The sequence below is a fragment of the Schistocerca gregaria genome, chromosome 1 (assembly GCF_023897955.1).
Source record: "Schistocerca gregaria isolate iqSchGreg1 chromosome 1, iqSchGreg1.2, whole genome shotgun sequence".
Taxonomy (NCBI): Eukaryota; Metazoa; Arthropoda; class Insecta; order Orthoptera; family Acrididae; genus Schistocerca; species Schistocerca gregaria.
In genome coordinates this window covers 790,215,692-790,243,041 of record NC_064920.1, presented here as the reverse complement: position 1 = coordinate 790,243,041, position 27,350 = coordinate 790,215,692, and the positions used below count along the sequence as shown (strand labels likewise).

Sequence of the window (27,350 nt, the reverse complement as noted above, 5' to 3'; positions counted from 1 at the left end):
TAAGGAATTCGCGTTAGTATTTTGCAGCTGTGACTTATTAAACTGATTGTTCGGTAATTTTCACATCTGTCAACACCTGCTTTCTTTGGGATTGGAATTATTATATTCTTCTTGAAGTCTGAGGATATTTCGACTGTTTCATACATCTTGCTCACCAGATGGTAGAGTATTTTCAGGACTGGCTTTCCCAAGGCTGTCAGTAGTTCCAATGGAATGTTGTCTACTCCCGGGGCCTTGTTTCGACTCAGGACTTTCAGTGCTCTGTCAAACTCTTTACGCAGTATCATATCTAGCATTCCATCTTCATCTACCTCCTCTTCCATTTCTATAATATTGTCCTCAAGCACGTCGCCCTTGTATAGACCCTCTATATACGCCTTGCACCTTTCTGCTTTCCCCTCTTTGCTTAGAATTGGGTTTCCATCAACGCTCTTGATATTCATGCAAGTGGTTCTCCTTTCTCCAAACGTCTCCTTAATTTTCCTGTAGGCAGTATCTATTTTACCCCTAGTGAGATAAGCCTCTACATCCTTACATTTGTCCTCTAGCCATTCGTGCTTAGCCATTTTGCACTTCCTGTCGATCTCATTTTTGAGACGTTTATATTCCTTTTTACCTGCTTCATTTACTGCATTTTTATATTTTCTCCTTTCATCAATTAAATTCAATATTTCTTCTGTTACCCAAGGGTTTCTACTAGCCCTCGTCTTTTTACCTATTTTATCCTCTGCTGCCTTCACTATTTCATCCTTCGAAGCTACCCATTCTTCTTCTACTGTATTTCTTTCCCCCAGTCCTGTCCATTGTTTCCTTATGCTCTCCCTGAAACACTGTACAACTTCTGGTTTAGTCAGTTTATCCAGGTCCCATCTCCTTAAATTCCCACCTTTTTGCAGTTTCTTCAGTTTTAATCTACAGTTCATAACCAATAGATTGTGGTCAGAGTTCACAACTGCCCCTGGAAATGTCTTACAATTTAAAACCTGGTTCCTAAATCTCTGTCTTACCATTATATAATCTATCTGGTACCTTTTAGTATCTACAGGGTTCTTCCATGTATACAACCTCCTTTCATGATTCTTGAACCAAGTGTTGGCTGTGATTAAGTTATGCTCTGTACAAAATTCTTTCAGGCGGCTTCCTCTTTCATTTCTTAGCCCCAATCCATATTCACCTACTATGTTTCCTTCTCTCCCTTTTCCTACTGACGAATTCCAGTCACCCATGAGTATTAAATTTTTGTCTCCCTTCTGTACCTGAATAATCTCTTTACTCGCATCATACATTTCGTCAATTTATTCGTCATCTGCTGAGCTAGTCGGCATATAAACTTGTACTACTGTAGTAGGCTTGGGCTTCGTGTCTATCTTTATTTTCAGTGTTTTCAGCACCCATAAAAAGTGTTTCTGGCGGATCATGAAGCAACAACATGTAATAATAAACAATGCGACACAAACAAACATCCAACACGCCACACATGAGTGGGAGCACCCTTCGCTCCTCACACTGATGTTTTGCTACAAAGTATATTTATACATGGAAGTACAGATGTAACAAATTTATGTTAATATGCTTCCTTTTTGACTATATTATACGCAAAAATGGGATGTAATATATCCGCTCCAGTATCAGATGGTTTTGTCGAGCTTCTCGCATCGGGCGTTGTGCAGTTTCTTTTTTTTATGTACTTCTCGATGAGCTCGTAACTCACCATTCATTTTAAACGGAAGGCATAAAGTCTATTTTACAACTGTAGCCCTGTATTCTTCATCTGTTTGTAATTCAGCGATGTATAAGTAAAAGGATGGAAAGGAAATATCTAATAAACAATATACCCCACAAGGTCCTGAAACTTTTTTTCACCGAAGACACGCCAGTGCTATCTCCGAAGGCTGTGGAGTACAGACGGCTGTCTACAACTGGTACAAGCGATATCAAGGGGAACTGCAGATGTAGGGTGACGCCAAAACGTCTGACAAGCTCGTGGAAAGTGTTACGAGAATTGATAATTATGCGTTTACAAACTGTCGGTGGCTCCATTTCGTAAGATATCCTAGGTTACAGTTAAGCTACAAACCGTCTTACCAGCGAATGGTTGATTTGACTTTGTAATTCTTCTACATATACACTCCTGGAAATGGGAAAAAGAGCACATTGACACCGGTGTGTCAGACCCACCATACTTGCTCCGGACACTGCGAGAGGGCTGTACAAGCAATGATCATACGCACGGCACAGCGGACACACCAGGGACCGCAGTGTTGGCCGTCGAATGGCGCTAGCTGCGCAGCATTTGTGCACCGCCGCCGTCAGTGTCAGCCAGTTTGCCGTGGCATACGGAGCTCCATCGCAGTCTTTAACACTGGTAGCATGCCGCGACAGCGTGGACGTGAACCGTATGTGCAGTTGACGGACTTTGAGCGAGGGCGTATAGTGGGCATGCGGGAGGCCGGGTGGACGTACCGCCGAATTGCTCAACACGTGGGGCGTGAGGTCTCCACAGTACATCGATGTTGTCGCCAGTGGTCGGCGGAAGGTGCACGTGCCCGTCGACCTGGGACCGGACCGCAGCGACGCACGGATGCACGCCAAGACCGTAGGATCCTACGCAGTGCCGTAGGGGACCGCACCGCCACTTCCCAGCAAATTAGGGACACTGTTGCTCCTGGGGTATCGGCTAGGACCATTCGCAACCGTCTCCATGAAGCTGGGCTACGGTCCCACACACCGTTAGGCCGTCTTCCACTCACGCCCCAACATCGTGCAGCCCGCCTCCAGTGGTGTCGCGACAGGCGTGAATGGAGGGACGAATGGAGACGTGTCGTCTTCAGCGATGAGAGTCGCTTCTGCCTTGGTACCAATGATGGTCGTATGCGTGTTTGGCGCCGTGCAGGTGAGCGCCACAATCAGGACTGCATTCGACCGAGGCACACAGGGCCAACACCCGGCATCATGGTGTGGGGAGCGATCTCCTACACTGGCCGTACACCTCTGGTGATCGTCGAGGGGACACTGAATAGTGCACGGTACATCCAAACCGTCATCGAACCCATCGTTCTACCATTCCTAGACCGGTAAGGGAACTTGCTGTTCCAACAGGACAATGCACGTCCGCATGTATCCCGTGCCACCCAACGTGCTCTAGAAGGTGTAAGTCATCTACCCTGGCCAGCAAGATCTCCGGATCTGTCCCCCATTGAGCATGTTTGGGACTGGATGAAGCGTCGTCTCACGCGGTCTGCACGTCCAGCACGAACGCTGGTCCAACTGAGGCGCCAGGTGGAAATGGCATGGCAAGCCGTTCCACAGGACTACATCCAGCATCTCTACGATCGTCTCCATGGGAGAATAGCAGCCTGCATTGCTGCGAAAAGTGGATATACACTGTACTAGTGGCGACAGTGTGCATGCTCTGTTGCCTGTTTCTTTGTGCCTGTGGTTCTGTCAGTGTGATCATGTGATGTATCTGACCCCAGGAATGTGTCAATAAAGTTTCCCCTTCCTGGGACAATGAATTCACGGTGTTCTTATTTCAATTTCCAGGAGTGTAATAACAAGCAATAACGGCATTCTGCGGAGCTGATGGTGAAACATAAACATTGTATCTCAGTTACAGTCCACAGTCTGCATTGCACACCAACGGGCAGTTACATCTTGACAGATAACGTTTTCTGTTCAGATGACGCAAATGGACGAACTGGATACATCTATTAGACAAAGAACCTGTGAGTATACACAAGGCAAGAATTTCTGCTTCCACAGCAATTGTAGAAAGACAAAGTATATATTCTATTCAATCTGTACACCTCCGATAACCTTAGAAACGGATTTGTAGCAACGCTTTTCTCATGAAACTAACAGCACTCCTTATGTAGAAATAGACGTAATGACAATCTTTTAGTCGACTAAACTACCGATAAACGTCGCAATACATGCTTACGCGGATAGAACACTAAACCTGTCGAGCACGGAAATGATCTTCGACATTTACATCTACTACTTGTGTCTAATACTTGTGGTAACAGTAAAGAATTTATTTTTGACAGCATGTAGAAAACTTAAAATCCTTATTAAAACAATTTTTTGTTCAATTTAATATTGGGAAAATAGATACTGTGATAGTGTGACAATTTGTTTGTTTCTGCGACACATTCCTTTAAAAATGTTGATTTATAACTGATGAATAATTCTTCTAGTCAAATCGTTGGCAATCTACCATTTTGGGCTTAAATTAGTTTGCAAACTAATACAGACTTTTCATCCGTCTAACTTCCTATTTCTTCTGTGTCATCACAACTTTAAAAGAAATAAAAGCTGAAGGTATTAATCACGCTGTACCAATAAAAGGCATTCATCAAACAGAGAAGATACATTAATATCGTTTAATAGCGAGGTGGACGAAGTATGGACGTTTCCACAGGACTTGCTATATGTGTGATAAAAATTGAATGAAACTTCCATCATGCAAGATTTTCCACAAATTTCAAATTATTAAAGTAACGTGGCATTCTGAATGTTCCCATTTCTTCCTACTTTTTATATTTTTTCTTTCCCCTGCAAACCATACCTAATAGGATATTTGACTGAGATATGATTTTGTTATTTAATCGAAAAATTTTGCAACTAGGGTATAAGTCTTCGACCTACAGGTTGACAATAAGTAATTCTAAATAATTCCTTTGAAATTCACACTTTTTGAGTTTTACAATTATGCATTTGTGTGACATGTAACTCAAATTCCTTTATATGAGGAGACACTATTTGACACTTCCAGCCATGAAAAATGACTCGTAGCGTGTGAGCACTTATAATGTTTTAATAACGAAGATTCACAAAGTTAACGCTCTATATGCTTTCCCCAGTTGTTTGTGGTATGACTGCAAAAAGTCTAGCCGAAGTTTCATAGTGAAAATTGTCTGGACACGAATTAAAGATAAGAACTTCCACCATTCCCCTTAAGGCTTTCACTGGAGTCTAACCTCCAACTGCGGGTGTGTCATTATTGGAGATCGTCGTCTTCTTTCTCTTGTATGTTACAACGTAATGAGGACAGTATTAGTACTGGAAGTTCTGAAACTGACTTACATCTCACTCTTAAGTGAATTTTTTTGGAAATTTATGGTGAGTTCCTATGAGACCAAACTTCTGTTCATCGGCCCCTTGGCTTACACTCCACTTAATCTAACTTGAAGTACTTACGCTAAGGACAACACAAACACGCCCATGCCCGAGGGAGGACTCGAACCTCCGACGGAGGGAGCCGCGCGAACCGTGTCAAGGCGCTTTAGAACGCGCGGCTAATCCACACGGCCCAGACTTCTTTCGTTCGAAACTATTGAAATTTCTATACATAATTTTACACTAGTCTTTATTAAAAAGACATGATGTAGGTCGCTAGTTATTAAAACTGCATTACCATGGAGACAGTGTGCAAGAAACTTCAGACTGGCACGATGTAGCGGCTATAAAGAGCAGATATTTTTTATGTTTTACCTTAATATATACACACATCAGTGTGTTCGCTGTTTTTTTCCTTGCGTCAAACAGCCTCCCCACAAACTTTACCACCTAACGTTTTCTGAATGGCTGTAACTGCACCACTAAGTAGACTACGCCTGTCAGCGTAGAGTAACCATTTTGCAGCCACGGATCAGCCTTTCAACACCTGACCTGCTGCCCAGGTGAAAATAAGAATTAATGGCTTGTTCTTGCTACTTGTACATGGAAATACTAGCTAACCAAGATACGACTTATAATTATTAGTATTCAAATGATGTGAATACTGACGCTATTTAGCAGACCGTCCTAGTTACCAACAGAAATATCTGCATTTGTGGCCGTTACGCCATGTATGTGCTGGATGTGTTAACAGTTAGCTAAGTGGAAACGCACGCAGTAGGCAGTACATTTTGTATATAAGATCATGCAGCGGCTTTCATGTTCAGAAGTCGCATCTGAATTTTGGCTGTTCATGGGAAGTTTGTGTTATGCTTGGAATAAGAAACAGAAACGCCTACCAGCATTCGACGATGGCACGATCGTATCCCATCGAGATTATCATTTATCAATAGACATTATTGCTCTTCTCGCTGGTCACGTCCTCTAGGCTGCCGTGTGAATACGGAATCGATCGGTTGAATGGGGCCATATTCAATGCCATTCAGGATCTTATCTATCTCATACACAAGGCGTCGGAGACGACCACTCGACCGTTGGGGATCGCACAGGAACCACACGAACCTTGAGTCAGGAAATGGGCTTGATTTCAACAAGTGTCCAAGCAGACAGTATGACGACGTCTGGAGCACTAAGGACTGTGAGCACGGAATCCCTTGACGCTGCAGCGGAGAGAGATGATGTTTAGTTTGGGGGGGGGGGGGGGGTGGAGCACAACTGCGCTTTCATCAGCGCCCGTACAAATTCCCAGTTTTTACACAGCCCATTTTTTCCGTAGTCCAGTCCAGCCACTGTGACGAATGATGATGATGATGAAGTCATGAGAACAACACAAACACCCGGTCCCCGTCCAGAGAAAATCCCTAGCCCGACCGGGAATCGAACCCGGGACCCCGTCGTCCAGAGGCAACAACGCTAGCCACTAGACCACGAGCTGCGGACTAACGGAGAGAGGCGCGCCGACATTGTGACACCTATCAACAGCAACGGACACCGGGAAAGCACCACGCCTTCTTTTCAGACGAGTGTCGGTTCTGCGTATAGCAACACAACAGATGTATCCATGTGTGGAGGATCCGAGAAGAGTGAACATTGCCAGGCTGCATATGTCAGCGTCATACCGTCCTAGCACTTGATGTTGCACTAGAGAGTACCATTCGCAGGGCCAGTTCAAGAACCTTTTTTCCAAGCAAACTACATATCTCTTTGCACCTCCACCCCTCTCCCTTTTCCCGTAGTACACTTCCGCTCGTTTCAGTTTTCACTACTAATTGTGATATGCACTGAATACAAATCTCGCACTTCGGTGAACTTGTCAGCCTGGTGCCCCAAACGGTCGCTATTAATAGAGTGATACCTCCTGTATATAAATCTTACAGTTGTGGTGCCTCTGGAGCATCTGTCAGGATGGGGCCCCAAGCAGCAGCTCGTGGGCCATTGGGTATTCAGCACGATCGCCTCTGGGTCTCTTAGCCAGCCATTTGGTCAGCAGCCGTCACATTAGAGACGTGATAAAGGCCGTTCGTCGTACTCTCTCTCTTTCTCTCTGATTTTATATTTAAACAAGATAACGGAAGACCGAATGTTGCCAGTGGTGCCCTGGCCTAGCTGGATACAGAGCGTGTGAGACTGTTGCACTGACCAGCACGTTATCCACATCTCTCATCTACTTAGGAAAGCCGCCAATTGGTATCCGAGAGACTTTCACGCCATCACTCGCAAACCACTACGATTTTTGAATTCTGGCGGTTGAAAAGCGAGGAATGGTGTGCTCGTTTCTGTCACCCACGCGCAATTAGACTAGATGCGCAGCCAGGCTGGAGACAATTTTGGTTCCAGAGGTGGCGGTTCTGTGTAATAAATTTCGCTCTCTGTATACTCCCAAATCATCTAAAAATTTAATCAAGTCGTCGCCCTACTATACTGTACACATATTATAAGTAAAATTTTATTTCCTGCCCTTTGTGGTGTTGCGTTCTTAATGGGTAGCAGTGTGTGGCGGAGTCTTTAACGCCTCAAGAAATGATTTAAGAGTGTGGTGCGACATGGGTTATTGATGACAATGACCTATGTTCCACTAAGGATGCTCACCCTACCGAAAGATGGCTCTGTCTCTTATAAACATTTTATGTAGCGGAAACAATCCGATAGGTGATGTGTGCAAATGGTGCTTCTCAGTGACGTAACAGCGCAGGGAGAAGGCACGGCGTGGTGCGCGCGATATCATTTACTGGACGTTGACGTTAATGCCCTGGTGACGCCGCTTGAAGGTGTCATTAACACCTCAGAGAAGACGGATACACTACAACGTAAAAGCTGAAGACAAATGAAGATTGTAGATATTAGATCCTAAGTCGAATTGGATGTGGTCGGACGTATTGATCGATGTGTTTCAGTTTATGAGCTGCAGATATTTGGATCTGTCTTCACAACTGATACAAATAATTGGATCATCAAAGAGAATTTAATGAAGTCTTCGCGGGTTCTCAGCCGAGTCAAAGCGTCGTTCTGCGGCAAGTTTTCAACAACTATTGTACTCGTGTCTTCGCCTGAAAATCACAAGTACAAATTTGTTGAAACGTTAATGTAGGACGACGCCTTGACTCGGCTTATAACGAGAGAAGACTTTATCATCGAGATTCGCCGAGAAAGTCTAAATTAGCAAATAAATAAGAGTATCTTTCAACATGTATTAGTGATTTAGCAGTTGGAAGTAGTGAGTCACTCTCTTACAGAATCACTGGATACGAAGACTAGAGGAATATGTTAACGCACGGCTGTGGTACCGAGCAGCCAGACCACGAGGAACAAAATAAAAAGGTAACCGTACTGGAAGGAGGGCAATCAAAGGTACTCGTAGCGTAGATCACAACACACTGACAGGTGCGCCACGCAGTATTCACTACACATCGTGTCACACCCAAATCACCGCACGCACACACGCGGGAGGAAACGCAGCATTCGACAAACTTACTGAAGGACGGGAAAACTGTGGTGCTGAAGAGGAGAGATATTTCATACAATTGTTGGAATTATTTCGAAGAAATACTTCGTTGATAGAAACAACTCAAGAAACAGCATCGGAATTTACACTGAAAAGGCAAAGGAACTTGTACACCTGCCAATTGTCGTGTAGTCCCCCAGCGAGCAAGCAGAAGTGCCGTAACACAACGTGGCATGGACTCGACTAATGTCTCAAGTAGTTCTGGAGGGAATTTACAGCATGATACCTGGCAGGACTATCCATAATAGTACGAGAGGGTGGAGATAACTTCTGAACAGCACGTTACAAGGCATCCCAGATTGCTCAATAATGTTGATGTCTGGGGAATTTGGTGGTCAGTGGAAATGTTTAAAATCAGAAGAGTGTTCCTGAAGCAACTATAGCAATTCTGGATGTGTGGGGTGTCGCATTGTCCACTGGAATTTCCCAAGTCCGTAGAAATGCACAATGGCCCTGAATGGATCAAAAAGGATGCTTATGCACATGTCGCCTGTGAGAGTCTGAAACGTCCCCTTAGAAGAATTTATACACGACTGTGCCTAAACTGACACACAATATTTTTGGCGCAACGCAATCTGACTTCCAAAAATCCCTACGTAAGAATGGCCCTGACTAAAATTAACCTATACGTTTCACAAATCACTTTCCTCACAAAAATCTTCGTTACTCAAGCTACTGCAATACAGCGAGCGCCACTACTGCCAGCTAAATAAAAGATTCAAACTACTGAAGGCACTAACTACTGATAGGCATAGTTAGCAAATGAAAGATTTTAATAGAGAACAAACAATGTATTTACCTCACTAGTCATAATATATATAGCAGTTCATGACACCAATTCTTACAAATTTCAAAACTCCGCCATCTCTCTCCCCACGTCCACCACTGCTGGCGGCTCACCTCCAACTGCGCAACGCTACGTGCTGTTAGCATCCAGCTGCCGCTGCCCACACTACAATGGCAGACAACAATGCAAACCAGTCACAGACTGCACACGGCACAGCCAGTGATTTTCATACAGAGCGCTACGTGGCGGCGGCGTTACCAATAAAAAAACCTAAACAGCCTACTTACATAGTCATATCAGCGGTCCCATATCACTCCAACTGCACAAGCCCCACACCATTACAAAGCCTCCACCAGCTCGAACAGTTCCCTGCTGACATACAGGGTCCATCTATTCACAGGATTGTCCCCATTCCCATACACGTACATCCGCTCGATAAAATTTGAAACGAGACTCGTCCAACCAACCAACACTTTTCCAATCATCAGCAGTCCAATGTCGGTGTTGACGGCCCCAGGCGAGGCTTAAAGTTTTGTGCCACCCAGTCATCGAGGGTACACGACTAAGCCTTCGTCTCCGAAAGCCCATACTGATAATATTTCGTCGAATGGTTCGTACGCTGACACTTATTGATGGCCCAGCATTGAAATCTGCTATAATATACAGAAGGGTTGCATTTTTGTCACGTTGAACGATTCTCTTCAGTCGTCGTTGGTCCCGTTGATGCGAGATCTTTTTCTGGCAGCAGCAGTGTCGGAGTTTTGATGTTTTACAGGATTATTGATATTCACGGCACCCTCGTGAAATAGTCGTACGAGAAAATCCGAACTTCATCGCTACCTCGGAGATGCTGTGTCCCATCACTCGTGCACCAACAATAAACCACGTTCAAAAGCATTTAAATCTTTATAACCTGCCATTGTTGCAGCAGTAGCCAATCTAAAAACTGCGTCAGGCATTTGTTGCCTTATACAGGCGTTGCCGACCGCAGCGCCGTATTCTGCCTGTTTATGTATTTCTGCAATTGAATACGCACGCCTATTCTTTGGCACTTCAGCGTATATGAGTGAGCACATGCTATGTTGTGCGCCAAAAAGCGATCTAACGAAAACAAGTTAAGAATATTCTAGATAACAAGAAGAAAATCAGAAATTTTCATAACCAAAAATAAATAATCGTGGTCGCCTACACTAATTGAAATAACTGTTGTGCGTGTATACAAAGCATTACACAAGCGACACACACCTACGTATCAGTTACGACACGGAAGAGTTTGGCCGGGTTTGACGAGGAAGAGTAACGACGGGATAGCAGCTGGCACACCTTGCGACAGTAGTTTTTTCATTATTCTCTTTTTGTCTGTACAGGGATTTATAGGAACAGTTACCGATGTTACACCCAACTGGACAAATTAATTTGTAGCGTATGCCTGTGTGGACAATAAGGATGTCAGCGGAACCACCGAAATGGTTGATGTTATTTGTGAAATAGAACAATGAAGTTACGAAGGAAAACATTAAAGCATTTAACAAGAAATTATGAATAATAAATTTTTAGGAGAGCAATTGTTAAATTTATTCAGATGGCTCCCTTCAAAGGCAGAAAAGACAGCAGTAATAGACAATAAAATAGAAGCAAGTTGCATGAGTAAGCTCATAGTAGACTATGTAAGTTTAACAATACGGCAAATGTACCTATATTTAACGTAGAGGACTTACTTTTAATAAAAGATTTCCATCATAGTTCCTACATAAAGAAAGATGCGAGTAATTTCTTTCCACAGTGTTGTGGATCTTTTAGGATGGTGGGATTACCCATACTAAGGCACTTTTCCTTGTTGATCCATATACAGGCCGGGGAAAGGAACCGTACAATGTCGATATGGTTAAGAAAAAAACACCCGCAGGAAAATTTGCACACTTTTCAAATTCGGCGGAATAACGCTCCGCCGAAAGTCCGGGTTAATGGCTTTGGTATTTCTTTTTCCGTTTCTCCAAAACCATTCCTTCCCCTTACACTCTTCTGTGTTATGTAACTCTTCCTGTTCTATCTTATTTAATAACTAAATAGTATCCTTGTTTGTGAAAGCAAGAATATAGCACGAAAAGTTCGATGAGAATAACTATAATTACCAATTTTTAAATTATTAACAATAATTAGCATGTTTCTTACACAGAAACATACAAGCATTTGCTAACTACGTATGCTGTTATGTATAATTGGGATTTTATATTTCCTTAGGAGGAACAATACAAAATTGTAGGCTTTCTTTTCGTTTTATACGAGAGGTTCTTTATGCATTGATAGAGATGACAATAGACTGACCGACTTTTAATGACGACAATTGACAGTTTGCTGACTTCTTCTTCTTTCCTTTCCGCTTCGTCGTTCTTGCTCTCCAAGCTTAAAACAGAGATATGCTAATGTCAATTTTCGGGATCTGCAACGGTGAAGGTGTGACAGGTCCGTTCAGTAGGAAATGTCAACATGTTCTCCCTCTGACGTTATAACAAATAACAAGCAGAAGTGGGAATTCCTTGGGATGGGGATGCTAAGGCATTCTGTTTTTCGGGGTTATCTCCTTTTTTAATTTTTTCTTCGACCTTTCGGTGAAACACTTCTCTTTTACGTATTTTTCTAACAAAACTTGTTGTCACAGGATGGCCGAGAGGAGCAACACAACATATGGGACAAATGGGCATTATTTTCGCGCCATACACGTATTGTGTATGACGTCGGTGAGCCACTCGCTTGGCATGTCACACGTTGTGGTAACGGGGGAAAGCTCGCTCGTGCCGGGCAACAGTCTGAAATGTGACGTGATAACATGAGCGTAACGAGCAGAAGACAGCAGTGCTATCTAGAAGGAAATCGATTAACTGATAGCTCAGATGTGTGAACAGAAAAACAAAATCGTTTTATCAGTATTAAATAGAAAGAAGGCGTTACGCAAGGATTTGGCGTAGCAGACATGAGAGTTAGGCTATATTGAAATAACAAAGTGTTCAGTGTGAAAAGACGTAAATCATAGATAATCAGACGGATATATAAGTGTTTTACAAAATAAGTGACAATGGAGTTTTCTCTACTAATTTATCAGATTTTGTCATCATATAAAATCCGTTGAGGCTTCAAAGGATGAAAATGGCAGTTTTAGTCCTCACTTTGTTATGTCTTGTAGAACCTCAGTGGTATTTGTTGGCTTAGATAATTCTGAATGCAAACATAGTGGCGGATGTAAATGTCCGTGGGAATAGGAAATGGACGTGGTGATATCGTTAGCCAAAGTTAATGCAAGTTCGTCTTTGTACAGCAACAAACGTGTAGATTAAAGGAATTTTGTACAAGAAGTTGCTGCGGAATGCTTTAAAACTGGGGTAAAGACACGCGCGGAGTGAAGGAACCCGTTTCTACCAGGATGTGAGAAATGAAACTGAGGTATTGTGCAGACAGATTGTATAGGGTGGAGTGCATCCTGCTTTAGGTTGGTTGAGTGACTTGAAATGGGTAGGCATGCGTATAGAGAGGCTGTCCTACGCCTGAGTTCAGGTGCATTCAAGATGGAAATGGCTTGTACCGCATGTGTAGAGGAGTCTGGGGATAGGATGTCAGAAATGGTATATCAAATAGAGTCCAAATCCTTCGGCCAGGTGAATCCACAGAGGGATAACCTAAACCGATTTTAGCAGGGAATGAATGGGGGGACACTTTCATCCAAAAGAAATAATGGTTGTACCGTATTTACCCATAGAAAGGAATGAACTTGTTTATTAAAGTCGAAGAAGACGTGTTGTATGACAATTGATCACTTTGTCGAAGTAGTATCCAAACTAACTGGGAGCAAACAAACTTACCGAGGAACCATTGGGTGGTAAACTACTTTCTTGTATGTTTACGTGTTCAAATCTGAGATGTGGCCGGTTAAGGATGAAATTAAGCATGTTAACTAAGAATATACTTCAATTTAAATGAAGAAAACACATCCCACGCTCTTATAATAAAAGCATAATGTTGCGCAATGTGTAACGACACAGTACGAACACCATTGTATGCTTAACAATTAGAGACAACTTTCATGTTAACTCTTTGAGTGCCGGCCGCGGTCGTCTCGCGGTTCTAGGCGCGCAGTCCGGAACCGTGCGACTGCTATGGTCGCAGGTTCGAATCCTGCCTCGGGCATGGATGTGTGTTAGGTTTAAGTAGTTCTAAGTTCTAGGAGACTGATGACCACAGCAGTTGAGTCCCATAGTGCTCAGAGCCATTTGAACCAACTCTTTGAGCCAAAATAAATAATCATGGATGAACATTTAAAGAAAGCATTCAATTTATTTAGTAAGGATAAATGATACGGATAACAAATTGTAATATGATACCACGTATGGTACATTCAATTGTAAAGAGTGCGTTAAAGGAGTTTTGCACGACGTATTTAGTTTCAATGGGGGAATATGTAGTGTAGCGTGGGTTATTCGTGGCAATGACCTATATTCCACTAAAAATGATCATGCTGGTGAAAGATGGCCGTGTCTCTTATAAACATTTTATGTAGTTGGTTGAAGCCACTGTGCGCACCCCGATCTGTAATCTGTGCAGATGGTGCGTCTGCAATGGCGTAACACCACAGGGGCAGGGCGCGGCGTAATGAGCGGGATAGCACTTTCATGAGTGTGGACTTTTATTCCGTGGTGACGCCCCTTGAAGGTGTCACGAAAACCTCAGAGAAAACAGATATACTACGGTGTAAACACTCCAGACAAATGAAGATTGTAAATCGTAGATTGTAGGTCGGGTTTGATGTGGTCGGACGTATTGATCGATGTGTTTGTTTGATTTGTCTTCATAATTGACGTAAATAGTCTTCGAGGGTTGTCAGCTGAGTCAAAGCGTCGTTGTGCAGCAACATTGCAACAAGTATCCTATTTGTGTCTTCGCTTGGAGATCAGAAGTAGAAAACTTGTTGAAACGTTCCCGCAGGACGACGCCTTGGCTTATAACCCGAGAAGACCCCATCATTGAGATTCGCCGAGAAAATCTAAATTCGCAAATAAAGAAGAGTATCTTTGAAAACGCGTTCGTGATTTAACACTTGTAGGTAGTGAAGTGACGCACAATCTTGCAGCATCACCCTGCCAGGATACGAAATCAAGACGAATAAGTTCGCGCATGGCTGTGGTACGGAGTAGCGAGACCACGAGAAAAAAACTAAAAGACGACCGTATTCGAAGAAGAACAATTAAAGGTAACTTAGAACACATCCCACTGACAGATGGACAACTAGTGTTCCCTGCTCATGATGTCACATCCAAGGCGCAGTACAACACGGGAGGAAACAAGAGCGATGTTAACATTTCATTAATTGTGTGCTGTGTATGCTGCAGACTGACACTGATATGTATTTCTGTCTGTAAATATGTGAGGTCGCTGAATATATTATGTAACCGAGAACTGAAATTAAATGAGCCACAAGAAAGACAGAAGAGAATTTTTAACTAATCACTTAGGTAATACACTGATTGCCGAAACACTCTGGATCCACGTGGGTCTCCTGATAAACAGAAAAAAACAGTTCTGGATAGCAGTAACAGTTAGCAGGTAACACAATATGAGGTTAACAGTTCTGACAATTTTATTATAAAGTTAGAAAAATCACTGTGTAATAGGATTTAGAGTGCAGACTTTTCTGGATTAAGTTCTGTGGCTAGAGTAGTAATCTATCCAGAACGTATTGCCATAATAAATAAAACTTATCATTGCAACAATTGTAAACTCCAAACGTTATACGCGGCGAATCGATGTGAATTCTACCAGCACTGCAGTTACCACTAATTAGGGCTGGCCGTAATGACGTTCCGGCACCTCCCAAGGAATGTCCTTTTTTTTCCAAGTCACTGGAGGGCGTCGGCCCCGTTTATCTAAAATAGTACATTTGTATTGGTGTATTACATTGCAACGTGACTATAATTTTCCACTACGCCGGCACCGACGAACGTAACATCGCTGATCAAGCTGATGGAACGAGAAAGAACGTGGGGCAAGGTACTAAATGTGTGCCATACTAATATTTTTATGACTCGCGCGAAGAGAAGTCTTACCATTGAAGAGGCGCGTTTTGGCGTCTAAAATTTTAAAAATTAAGCGCTCTCAGTTGCAAAGTAACGAATTCGCGAAGTTTTCTAGCTGTGAACTGTGTAATACATCTGTTACACTTTTACTGGTTGTTTTCGCTGTGCAGATGCCGTTCTAAACAGCACACTTGTCTTTCAGGGCACCTCCCTGGCATGCTGGACTACATGATATGGCCGTGGGCAGAGCGCTGCGAAGCCATACGGACCATGTACCCGCAGCTCAAATTCCCCACAGAGGAGTTTCCACGACTGGTGAGTGACGAAACACACTGAAAACATTCTCGATATCAGTCGTAGACTCAGTTTCTCGTATTAATTGTGTCGACTGGGAACAGATTCAGAAAAATTAGAAGCCAATTGATCAATAAGAGTCACATGGAAAAATTATCTAGATGAGCCAGATAAGTAATCTCCTAAAATAACGAGGAAAGCAGGGATATACAAGCTGCGGAAAAATTATTGAATTACCAAAATTTAAATGTCGAACTTGTAGCAACTTATGTAACACAACGGACCTTTCCGGTATCCTTACCTGACAAGATGCACGAGTTTACGGACACACAAGGTCGCAAACAAAGAAAGAGTCGGAAAGGAAATAATAAGCAATCAATTAGGTGACAGGTCCAGGAGCATTTAATGGTGAAAAACTTAAGGTGTATCCATAAGGTCACTATCAGTTTTATTTCAGTTTCCTTGAAAATATAGTCGCGGGTTAAACCATCAACCAAGTTTGCGAGAGAAAAGAAACTTTATGGTAATAATTCCTAACACACTGTGCAACAAAAATCTGAAAACAGATTTCGACTGATGTCATTTCGAGAGGAATTGATAATTTACTCAAAACGGCAGACCAAATTTTAAACAATCTTCCTCATTCCTCATGGACGCTTAGGAGTACCATGGGAACCACCTTTCCGACGGTTGGAACTCAGCCAGAAAAGGAAACCTGTGTCGACAAAAAAGACACGGTCAATCCCCTGTGTCTCTGCCGGAAGGCCCTGGTCACTGCTCTCTCAACTCCACTGTCCAATCACATTAATGTTACTACCTTTCAAAAGCATGTTTAACCACCTTTTGCTGCAAAGACGTAGAGGAAGAGAGTGACCGAGGTTCTGGAAGGTGGAGCCAGGTCGGTCCCACTACTGTCACCAGCTGCGCCAGTTTTCTCGGTGAGGATCCGTGGCACGAACAGCCCGATCGAGGTGCTCCCGCAGATTCTCGAATGGGTTCAAGTCCGAGGAGTTTAGTGGCCAGTGGAGTACGGTAAGTACGGTAAACTCCCGGTGCTCTTCGAACCTCGCACGTAGACTGTGAGTTGTGTGACACGTTGCATCGTCCTGCATACAGATGCCAGGATGTCGAGGAAAAACGAACTGCGTGTAGGCGTGGGGATGGTCCCAAGGCATAGATGCGTACTTGGGTCGATCCATCGTGTCTTTCGGAACCCTACAGGAGTGTGGGGCATGCCAAGACATGAAATGTATTGCTGACGCCTTGTCCCGCCCATTCACTCTGAAGTTTCAGCTGGACCGGCAGCTGCAGTTTTATTACCGTCGCAGACACATGTCGTTACAGGCGGCTACCGTCTTGCTGTTGGCAACAATTTAGCTATTCATTACACTGAACAGAACGCATCAGCGTCGTTAGTCTGCACTCGCCGTTTCATTCCCTCGCCGAGCCCAAGTAACTCGTGCCACAACCGCAAACCAAAGCCTCCAGCCATTTAGCTAGATTCACCGGACTCTTTCCCTTCGTCACACTGATCTGCCCTACTGCTAAGGCTTCAGTAGATATGGTCTGTCATTTTTCATGCATAACATCAGTGAATGCCGCTCTCGGTTAAATATCATCATTTGTTCGATTCTGCTTTCAGAATAGACTTATAATTATGCTACTCCTTATTTCTTTCTTCCTTCTGTTGCGATAAGCTCCAACCTTTCCCAGTATCCAAACAAATCAGTGACCAGCTGCAAGTGGGAACTTTGCTGAAGCCTGACACGGTCGGACACTGGACAGGAGATTAGACTGAAATCCCTGTGCCCTGTTAACAATTACCACGCCCGGAAAGTGAAACAAGCTCCATTCATTTTCGCCACCTGTGATAACAAGACCTATCGAAGACAGAAGGATGGGTAGTCGCACGAAGTTCTCGTTGATGTTTAAAGGTGACACACACAAAATGAAAAAAATGCATCGAAAGTTATCAGATAGCGAAGGTATTGCTTATGTTTAACCTCACACAAGTATCGTATAAATGGAAAACAAATTAGTCTGACCTCCAATTCAACAATGTCTTCCTCAGCACCAACCAAATGACTGAAACGCTTGGCACTTCTGGCGATTTGTTAGAGAATGCCAGTGAAATAGCTGTGTGAGGTTATCTGAATCGGCTATGATAATTAGTGGAATGTAACAAATGTGCAACAAATATCGCACCTTAAAAAATGCTTGTGGTTGCTCAAATTAAAGAACTTTGGCCACCTCACTGTCTTATAAAAGATTGTTAAAGTTTTATAACTAAAATTAATCCCCAGTTACGAGAAGATCAACTTCAATGGAAACCCTAAGAATAAGAGACGTTATATTTTTAGAAATAGTACTGTAGTTAAATAGAAAGACGTATGTAACATCCACTGACCTAGAAAAGACCTGCATGGTACTGTTTGAAACACTGAATATAACTGGCAAATGGACAAAGATATATAGTTTTCATTATCAAATTATACAAAAACAAAGAGCGGAAAAAGACATATTAGTGGTCAGAAATGAGTTACAGCAGAAGAAGCATCTAACAAGGACGTCCTCATCTTATTGCAATTTATTTAAAGTGTTTATAGAAGGTACCAATTGTTTAGAGAAAGAACCGTAGAAAAAATGAGTAGCGAAAAAAAGCCGTAAAAGGTATGAAAATTAACTGGGTGACGAATGTATTGTTTTAGATGGCCTCAAGACGTTTCACCTTCAGCTGGTACAGAAACGAAAATACATCATATCATAACCTTTTACTATTGGCTCGGTGTGCTGGGTCATCCAATTAAAAACCGTTCGTATTATTACTTCAAAATTTCATAATTCTCTAAATCTCTGTTAGCTTTCTGACAGTTGTGTAAATAATTCAATTAGACTATTTTACATTTCAGTTATGATTGTTGTTCAGTTGCCAAAAACATACACTGAGGTGTACAGGACATCTCACACCAGTCCCAATGAAACAAAAATCAAAATCACACGCAAGGTCCACTTTTTTTATTTTTCTGTTGCCGAATTTCATGTTATTTTAAGTGAATCCATTATCCTCTAGCACCGATAATCTAATTGCTTTCCAAGTGAAATAAAAGTGTTGGTGTCGGTTGGTTTTGTAGCCATTGTACAGTAATAAGTCATATACAGTGTAGATTGTACGTATGAAGAAAAGAGACGAATACCGAGACTATTGGAAGTTGAGGCTGAAGAAACGTAAGATAAATCAGATTCAGAATCATTTGATGTGCGAAAACTGGAATATGACACTTATAAAGAGGCAGATGGTGACGATAATGAAATAAGTTTTGAAAATAATGTGAACATGTGGACAAAAAACAAAGAAATGGGTGAAGAACCCTCCATGAAGAAATTTAAGGACACGACCTCAAAGTCCTATAATTCATCTCCCAGCTATTATACGTGCAGCGAGAGTTAAAAAATCGATCTTATAATGCTTCCAGTTGTTTTTTGTGAAGGTATATTCGAAGAAATGTGGGTACACTAACGTCGTTATAATGTGCTTATTTATATGTGGATATACTAATGTCTACGGATTCAAAATAAGTTTTCATGGAATTTTGCCCTGAAATTGAGGCTTTTGTTGGGTTACTTACTTTTGTCTGTTTTTATCACTCAAGATACATGTGGGACACAAATGGTTATGAAATTGAGGTATTTCACACTACGATGAGTTTGCGGTCGCTGTTACTGTTCACATGCTTACTGTTCGATTATATTCAAGCAGGCAATATGGAAATCAAATAAGTATGGCCTGAAAATTCTAAAATTCGTTGATGCCAGGACTTCTTCCACCCACGCCTTGGAGATTTACGTTGGGAAGCAGCCACATGGGCCATACAAACATTCAAACTCACCGCAAGATGTGGTAATTAGCCTGAGCGAGACAACTGAGGGTCATGGCCTTAATATAACGGCGGACAGTTGGTTTACTAGTTGCAGCTTGTCTAAACAGCCCCTGCTGAAGAAAATTGCTTTGGCTGCAACGGTTCGTAAAAATAAACCTGAACTTCCTCCTGAATTTCTGAATATGGAGCAACGTGAAATAAATGTTAGCTTATTTGGATTTCAAAAGCGTTCGACAATCGTTGAGTCTGTGCCAAAAGAACAAAAACGTCGTATTCCTTTTATCTATGCACTTCGATAATAAAATAGACGCCAGCACAAGAGAAAAAAGGAATCCTTGAAATTATCACAATGTAAAATTCCACAAAAACAAGTTTCCATACAGTAGATGAAATGTGCGCCATCAGTTCTACGTCAAGAAAAATAAGACGCTGGCCCAGTGCAATATTTTTCCGTATCCTGGATATTCCTGACGTAAGTTCTCAAATAATATTTACCAGAAATAATGATACTGAGTATAGAGAACTAGGAGTTCAGCTAGTCCAACCAGTTATACATAACAGAGCAGAAATGACATCTCTACCTCAATCCATGTATCAGAAAGTAGCTAAGATGGCAACACCGTAAAATGAAAACCAAAGATCTTCAGCAGGAAGAATAGTGATTGCAAATAGAACACGAAAGGAGGATGAACAAAGTGCCCAAAACGTACAGTTGCGAAAACAAAAAAAGAACAAAAAAAATCTGTGTGAAATGCATAAAGAACGTGTCTAACTCTATATGGGTACAATATTTGATGACTGTCCCGATGAAGAACATATTTCTGATTTGGAATAAACATGAAATAATGTAGGAAACGTTACATTTGACAGAACCAATAGATGGATATACATATACCAGATAAACGTGGAAAGAAAGAAAGAAATATTACTCTGTTTTATTACTATTGTTAACATTAATGATTTATGAATATTATCAATACACATAAAGTGTAGAAATACGATAATATTACGACATCGGTTTTTCGCACAACGTTATTTATGTTATTAAACCTTGGGGCGTTTCCAACATCCGCGTATTGTACTAACTTTATAATAGAGTGCAATAATCCAAGAGCCTGACCAATTTTACATTGACAATGTGACATTCTCATTGTTTTTGATGAGTGATTTTCTGCTTTATCTGCGTGATCTGAAGATATCCGATAACGGATGAAAAATGTATTTCTATGGAAACTTTACATGATTATATCTGTAAACAGACAATTTAAAAGTTGACATCTATCATAAATTTCTCTGATTGACAACGGCTCATGTAAGTGAAGATATTTAGCTGTGGCTGCGAAAAGAGATAAGTGTTTTCACTATCTACCATTTTCCGTTAGTAAAATTTTGTGTCTAGGACTAGTCTGCACGGAAATGTCTAGCAAATACTCAACAAACTCCAATGGGAGACGCTACTAGAAAGACGCTGTGTATCGTATAGGCTCCTACACTCGACATTAGGACTCAACAAACGTGTTACTGCCTCCAGCACCTAACGTAATCAGCGTTATGATAAAATTAAAGGAAATCGGTGATCTCAAGGGGGGCCTAGCCAGATTTTATTTCAGCATAGCTTAGGCGAATGGGAAACGATGATCCTGGTACATCACGTAGCTGCCGCCACATATTGTACCATGGCTTGGGGAGTATGAATTTTAGAATTAGTTTTAAATGCGGTCTACTATTTATTGTTTTCGGTATCCTAGCAATCGTCTTAACCCTTTAATATACAAGGGCACGCTGAAAAGTTATAACAAAGAGTTTATGTGGAAACTCGTAAAGATTTTTAAATAAAACATACATTATCCACAATCTACATCTTTATTATCCATGTTTACAATTTTGCATCCCTCTGCCGCTAGAGTGTTCAGAATGTGTAACGTAACTATGTCGGTGCGTGAGAAACAGCATGCTAGCGTCGGAAGTTCCATTCGGCTTTTCGCGGATGATGCTGTAGTATACAGAGAAGTTGCAGCATTAGAAAACTGCAGCAAAATGCAGGAAGATCTGCAGTGGATAGGCATTTGATGCAGGTAGTGGCAACTGACCCTTAACATAGACAAATGTAATGTATTGCGAATACATAGAAAGAAGGATCCTTCATTGTATGATTATATGATAGCAGAACAAACACTGGTAGCAGTTACTTTTGTAAAATATCTGGGAGTATGCGTACGGAACGATCTGAACTGGAATGATCAAATAAAATTAATTGTTGGTAAGGCGAGTTCAAAAATGGTTCAAATGGCTCTGAGCACTATGGGACTTAACATCTATGGTCATCAGTCCCCTAGAACTTAGAACTACTTAAGCCTAACTAACCTAAGGACATAACACAACACCCAGCCATCACGAGGCAGAGAAAATCCCTGACCCCGCCGGGAATTGAACCCGGGAACCCGGGCGTGGAAAGCGAGAACGCTACCGCACGACCACGAGATGCGGGCGGTAAGGCGAGTACCAGGTTGAGATTCATTGGGAGAGTCCTTAGAAAATATAGTCCATCAACAAAGGAGGTGGCTTACAAAACACTCGTTCGACCCGTACTTGAGAATTGCTCATCAGTGGGGGATCTGTACCAGGTTGGGTTGACAGAGGAGATAGAGAATATCCAAAGAAGAGCGGCGCATTTCGTCATTGGGTTATTTGGTAAGCGTGATAGCGTTACCGAGATGTTTAGCAAACTCAAGTGGCAGACTCTGCAAGAGAGGCGCTCTGCATCGCGGTGTTGCTTGCTCGCCAGGTGTCGAGAGGGTGCGTTTCTGGATGAAGTATCGAATATATTGCTTACAAAACACTCGTTCGACCCGTACTTGAGAATTGCTCATCAGTGGGGGATCTGTACCAGGTTGGGTTGACAGAGGAGATAGAGAATATCCAAAGAAGAGCGGCGCATTTCGTCATTGGGTTATTTGGTAAGCGTGATAGCGTTACCGAGATGTTTAGCAAACTCAAGTGGCAGACTCTGCAAGAGAGGCGCTCTGCATCGCGGTGTTGCTTGCTCGCCAGGTGTCGAGAGGGTGCGTTTCTGGATGAAGTATCGAATATATTGCTTCCCCCTTCTTATACCTCCCGAGGAGATCACGAATGTAAAATTAGAGAGATTCGAGCGGTCACGGAGGCTTTCCTGCAGTCGTTCTTCCCACGAACCATACGACTGGAACAGGAAAGGGAGGCAATGACAGTGGCACGTAAAGTGCCCCCCGCCACACACCGTGTGTGGCTTGCGGAGTATAAATGTAGATGTAGATGTAGAATCTCAAATTCGGAGAGTCTGTCCACGCATGGCGCCCCCCCTTCTTCAGTGTGACTATCCCGGACCACACACGAGCGCCGTGATACCTGCAACAGTCCTATGCCTTGGAGTCGCAGACATCGATGATCCCCCATACAGTCCCGGGTCTTCTCCATCTGGTCTTCGTCTGTTTCTAAAACTTAAAGAACACATTCGAGAACTTCACTTTGGTAGTAAAGAAATGGTGCAAGCAGTGGCGATGTTGTGGCTTCCTCAACAAAGTCAAACATTCTACAGCGATGCCAACAACAAACTGGTCTCTCGTTGCTAGAAGTGTGTTCGTCTCCAGGATTAATACGTTGAGAAATAAACGTGTAGACATAACGAGAAAAGATGTAGAATGTTAGTAACCTTTGATTTATTTTAAAAGTTTTAAAGGGTTTTCGCATTAAAAGTTCAGAGGTATTGCTTATTAGCACACCCTGTTAGTATTAACTTCATGATAAATTGATATTTGGCATTCAACATATTGTACAGCTTTTCTGGGTATAACTGTTGCCTATACTAATCTCTCAACACAACTGAAACTTTTAGCTAATATGTTATCCCTGTTATGCCGGACTTTTGCGCTTGAGTGATTTGTTTATTGCGGAGAGTTTTTTTGCACAAAAGATGGTTTGTAAAACGTAGAGGAGATCCTGCACCATCGTACACTACACTGCCATTTCCTTTCTTTTTTTAAATTTTAGAGAAAAAAGGAGACTTGGAGAGTAAGATATGCAAATAATAGAGTTTATGGAATGTCTAAGTTTTTAAATCATTTACGTCATTGTTGGAGGTGTGAGAGCGACGTCATATTGTCAATTTTGATCTCCAAAACTACTATTTTTCTTCGATAACGATAGCTAAATATTCAACGAAATTGTTTCCAAGTGCGATATGAAAACATTATTTTGGAATACTTTAACCTACTTTACTCCAGAGTAGTCTTCTTTCAGTGAAGACAGTTTCTCTGCAGAAAATCTTGTTACGCTGAGATGTGCGTTTTGTTCACAGCTGGCTTGGGGAGCGGCCATGAAGGAAGACCCTGCGGTGCGGGCGTCCATCATGAAGCCGGAACGACACGCCGACTTCATCAGGAAGTTCGCCGAGGGCACCCTCGACTACAGTGACCTGTAGCCGCCACAGCCAGCCCGGCCACAGGGCGACACGTAGCAAACACAACTACCTTTCCCATGAGCATTACTACACAAAGCTGTTGTCAGATACATTCACACTTTATGGGTGCATATGGAGTGTAGCTACTTTAATTGTATTTAGATTTAGTTTCCTAGTTGTTTACACAATAAAAACACCAGTATGAAATAAATGTATGCATCCTTATTGTATTTAGGCTATCCTTCTTTTGGCATCCTTCCGCCCATAAAACTATATCATACTCACTTAAGGGCTCTTTGATTGCAAAGTCGTTTTACTACAAGCAACAACTTTACAAAATTGTAAACGCTACAAGAACGCGCAACTCTTTTTTTTAAGGCTGTTAAAAAAATTCCTTATCACGTAGCACATAATCAGCCGTTCCTTTCTTCCTTAGGTTTTATTGGAAGTTTTCTTGAGGGCAGTCGTTGACGTGTCAAATGGAAAACTAACTGCACCCTATGGATAGTTGATATGTACGCCTGTGCAATGGGACGATGCGGACATTCTTGAGAATGAGTACGTAGAGGAGTTAGGGGATTTTAAGGGAAACCTAGTACAACGAGAAGGGAGAAAAAATGGTTCAAATGGCTCTAAGCACTATGGGACTTAACATCTGAGGCCATCTGTCCCCTAGACATAGAACTACTTAAACCTAACTAACCTAAGGACATCACACACAGCCATGCCCGAGGCAGGATTCGAACCTGCTACCGTAGCAGCAGCGCGGTTCCGGACTGAAGCGCCTAGAACCACTTGGCCACAGCGGCCGGCAAAAGTGTGAAAAATTTTTCATTTTCTTCCAACAGACAAATAATAGTCAACAAGACTTTCTGCCATCATTATAAAGTACTAAGAAAGGCAGAACACCGGCACATAGCCCTATTCAGAATAGGGTGATCAGTGACATTATTAAGCTCCTCTTCTCTCCATATCACGTAAATTCTGGTCTCGAGTGTATACCACGCTGTTAACATTCTACATCTTTATTCTTTGTGCCTGGATGTTTATCTATCGACATAGTCACCTTGACGACCAACACATTTCTCGCAACGAGATATCAGTGTGTCGATACCGTCACTGTACAGTTTGATTTTTTTTATGTATCCACGACCTTATGTCTGATTGCACCACTTCGTCACTATCGAAGACAAATCCTCTTTATGTTTTAGAAACACACGATGATCGGATGGGGCCAACTCAGGACAGTGTAGAGGATGACCGGTGACAGTGGACGCAAGGTGACAGTTTATTGCAGATGTCGCAGCTCTTGTACGTGGTCTAGCACTGTCATGCAAAAGGGAAGGGCTACTCCAAGTGTGGACGAACTCTTCGAATTCGAGGCTCCGTTGCAGTACGCTGTTTCTCACGCACCGTCATAGTTACGTTACACATAGCCCTGTTACACGCTACAATTCGGAGCCCTCCACCGGCAGAGGCTCAAAAATATAGACATAAACAATGAAGTTGCAGTGACTTTTGGTAGTACATGTATGAAGGATTTCAGTGTAGTATCCTCAACTTTCTGATACAATAATATGTAATTAGTATCTAAATAGTACGAGCTTCATGATAAGGTAAGGTTAGCTTTTCTAACAGTCTACAAGCTGGCCTCGACTACATAAAGTAATTAGTCTGAATCCGGACAATTCTGTTTGTCTGTTTTACTTATTTAGGCAATAAATAAAATCTGAAACAGCTACTTAAATTAGGCGTTCTTTTGCGGAATTTAGAAGTTACTTACAATGACCAGATTAAAGTCGTTATTCTAGTTAAAAAATGTTGTACCTTAATAAAAAAAATCACTTATTTTTAAAGTAGCCCTGTTTTTCGACAACGCACTTTGCCCAACGTTTTTCTAGTGAGGATATTCCATCCATAATGAACGGTACTGGAATGTCTGCAAATCACCTTTTCACGGGAGTAAAAAGATTTTCCACCTATAATTTCCTTCAGAAGTACAAGCATGTGGAAGTCACTAAATCCTTTTATCTACAGTATTTACCAAACACTTTGTTTTGATATGCCTACGGCGTCAGGTACTTCAGACACCTTGTTAAAGCAAATCTAGATTTCGGCTAGTACCTAGACATTTCAATAACAGTTTCAACACATGTCCTAGAATGTCAGTCCCATGTTGTTCAGACTTCTATCACAGTTCATTCAAGACAGCTATATAATGAAGGTAAGTTTGCGGAGAACACATCGATTGGCTGTAAGGCGCCTTCTGTAATTACAGTTGATGTCTCTCGTCAGTCCAACCTGTGGTATACCTTTAACTCTTCTCACGCCCTGTACACCCAAATACTCTGGAGCGTGTGTACACAATGATTCCAACTAATTCGCAAAGTGTGAACCACAGGACTTCTCGCGCCGTAAAATACTCTAGCTGCTCGTTAAAAGGTGCAAAAAGTGTGACAACTCTGCTACGTCCTTACTAGTTCATGCACTACAGGTGAGTTCTACAAACTTTATACAAAATGTCAAACCCTTACGACGTTTTTGTCGCTGAAAACTCCCATTGCTGAGGCAGTAAAACTGCCGCATCATGTATGTCATTTTGATTTATTACTTATTTACTACTAACTGTATTTGTAGACAATACTTACAAATAGTACTAAATGTACCTTCAAAAATGCAGCGGGAATATAAGTTACCTCTCGCTACACGAGAGGGCCTCAACGAAAGTTGTGTCATCGTAGCACAGTGAAACATTTGTAAGGAGAAGTGGAAGAGAAATAACGAATAAACCATTGAAAGAAACACATTTTATTTTCCACATAAGAAGGTAACATAACTGTTAGTTGTGTACCATGTTTACATTCAAGATTACAGAAGTTTATCAATGTAACGACCATCTGTACCCACAACAGCCTAGAACTTCTCTAGAGATTGCTGTACTGCTGTCCGCAGCGTCTCAGGTGGAAAGTCGGTCACCTTCCCAACTTTGCCAATTTTGCTCATCTTCAACCTACAACGTGTATCCTTTTGATAAAGCAGGTAACCCCATAGGAGGAAATCACACAGGTTTAAATCTGATGACCTTGGTGGCCATGCAGTTTGGAACGGTCGACCAATGATTCGGTTTTCCCCAAATGTGTTATGGAATGTGAGGCGTAGCTCTATTATGCATTAGGTTTTTTTGTTATTATTATTTTGATCACCTTCAGACTTG

General features: G+C 42.1%; 1 protein-coding gene across 1 annotated transcript in view; it reads left to right on the top strand.

The window, feature by feature from the left end:
• The window catches only part of LOC126305734 (pyrimidodiazepine synthase-like), an 87,913-nt gene extending 63,572 nt beyond the window's left edge, over positions 1 to 24,341 (top strand). Inside the window, exons 4-5 of the mRNA XM_049992043.1 lie at positions 15,732 to 15,844; positions 24,035 to 24,341. Coding sequence (XP_049848000.1) covers positions 15,732 to 15,844; positions 24,035 to 24,157 — 236 coding nt within the window. The 3' untranslated portion in view covers positions 24,158 to 24,341. The remainder of the gene's footprint in view (positions 1 to 15,731; positions 15,845 to 24,034) is intronic.
• Positions 24,342 to 27,350: the final 3,009 nt, after the last annotated feature.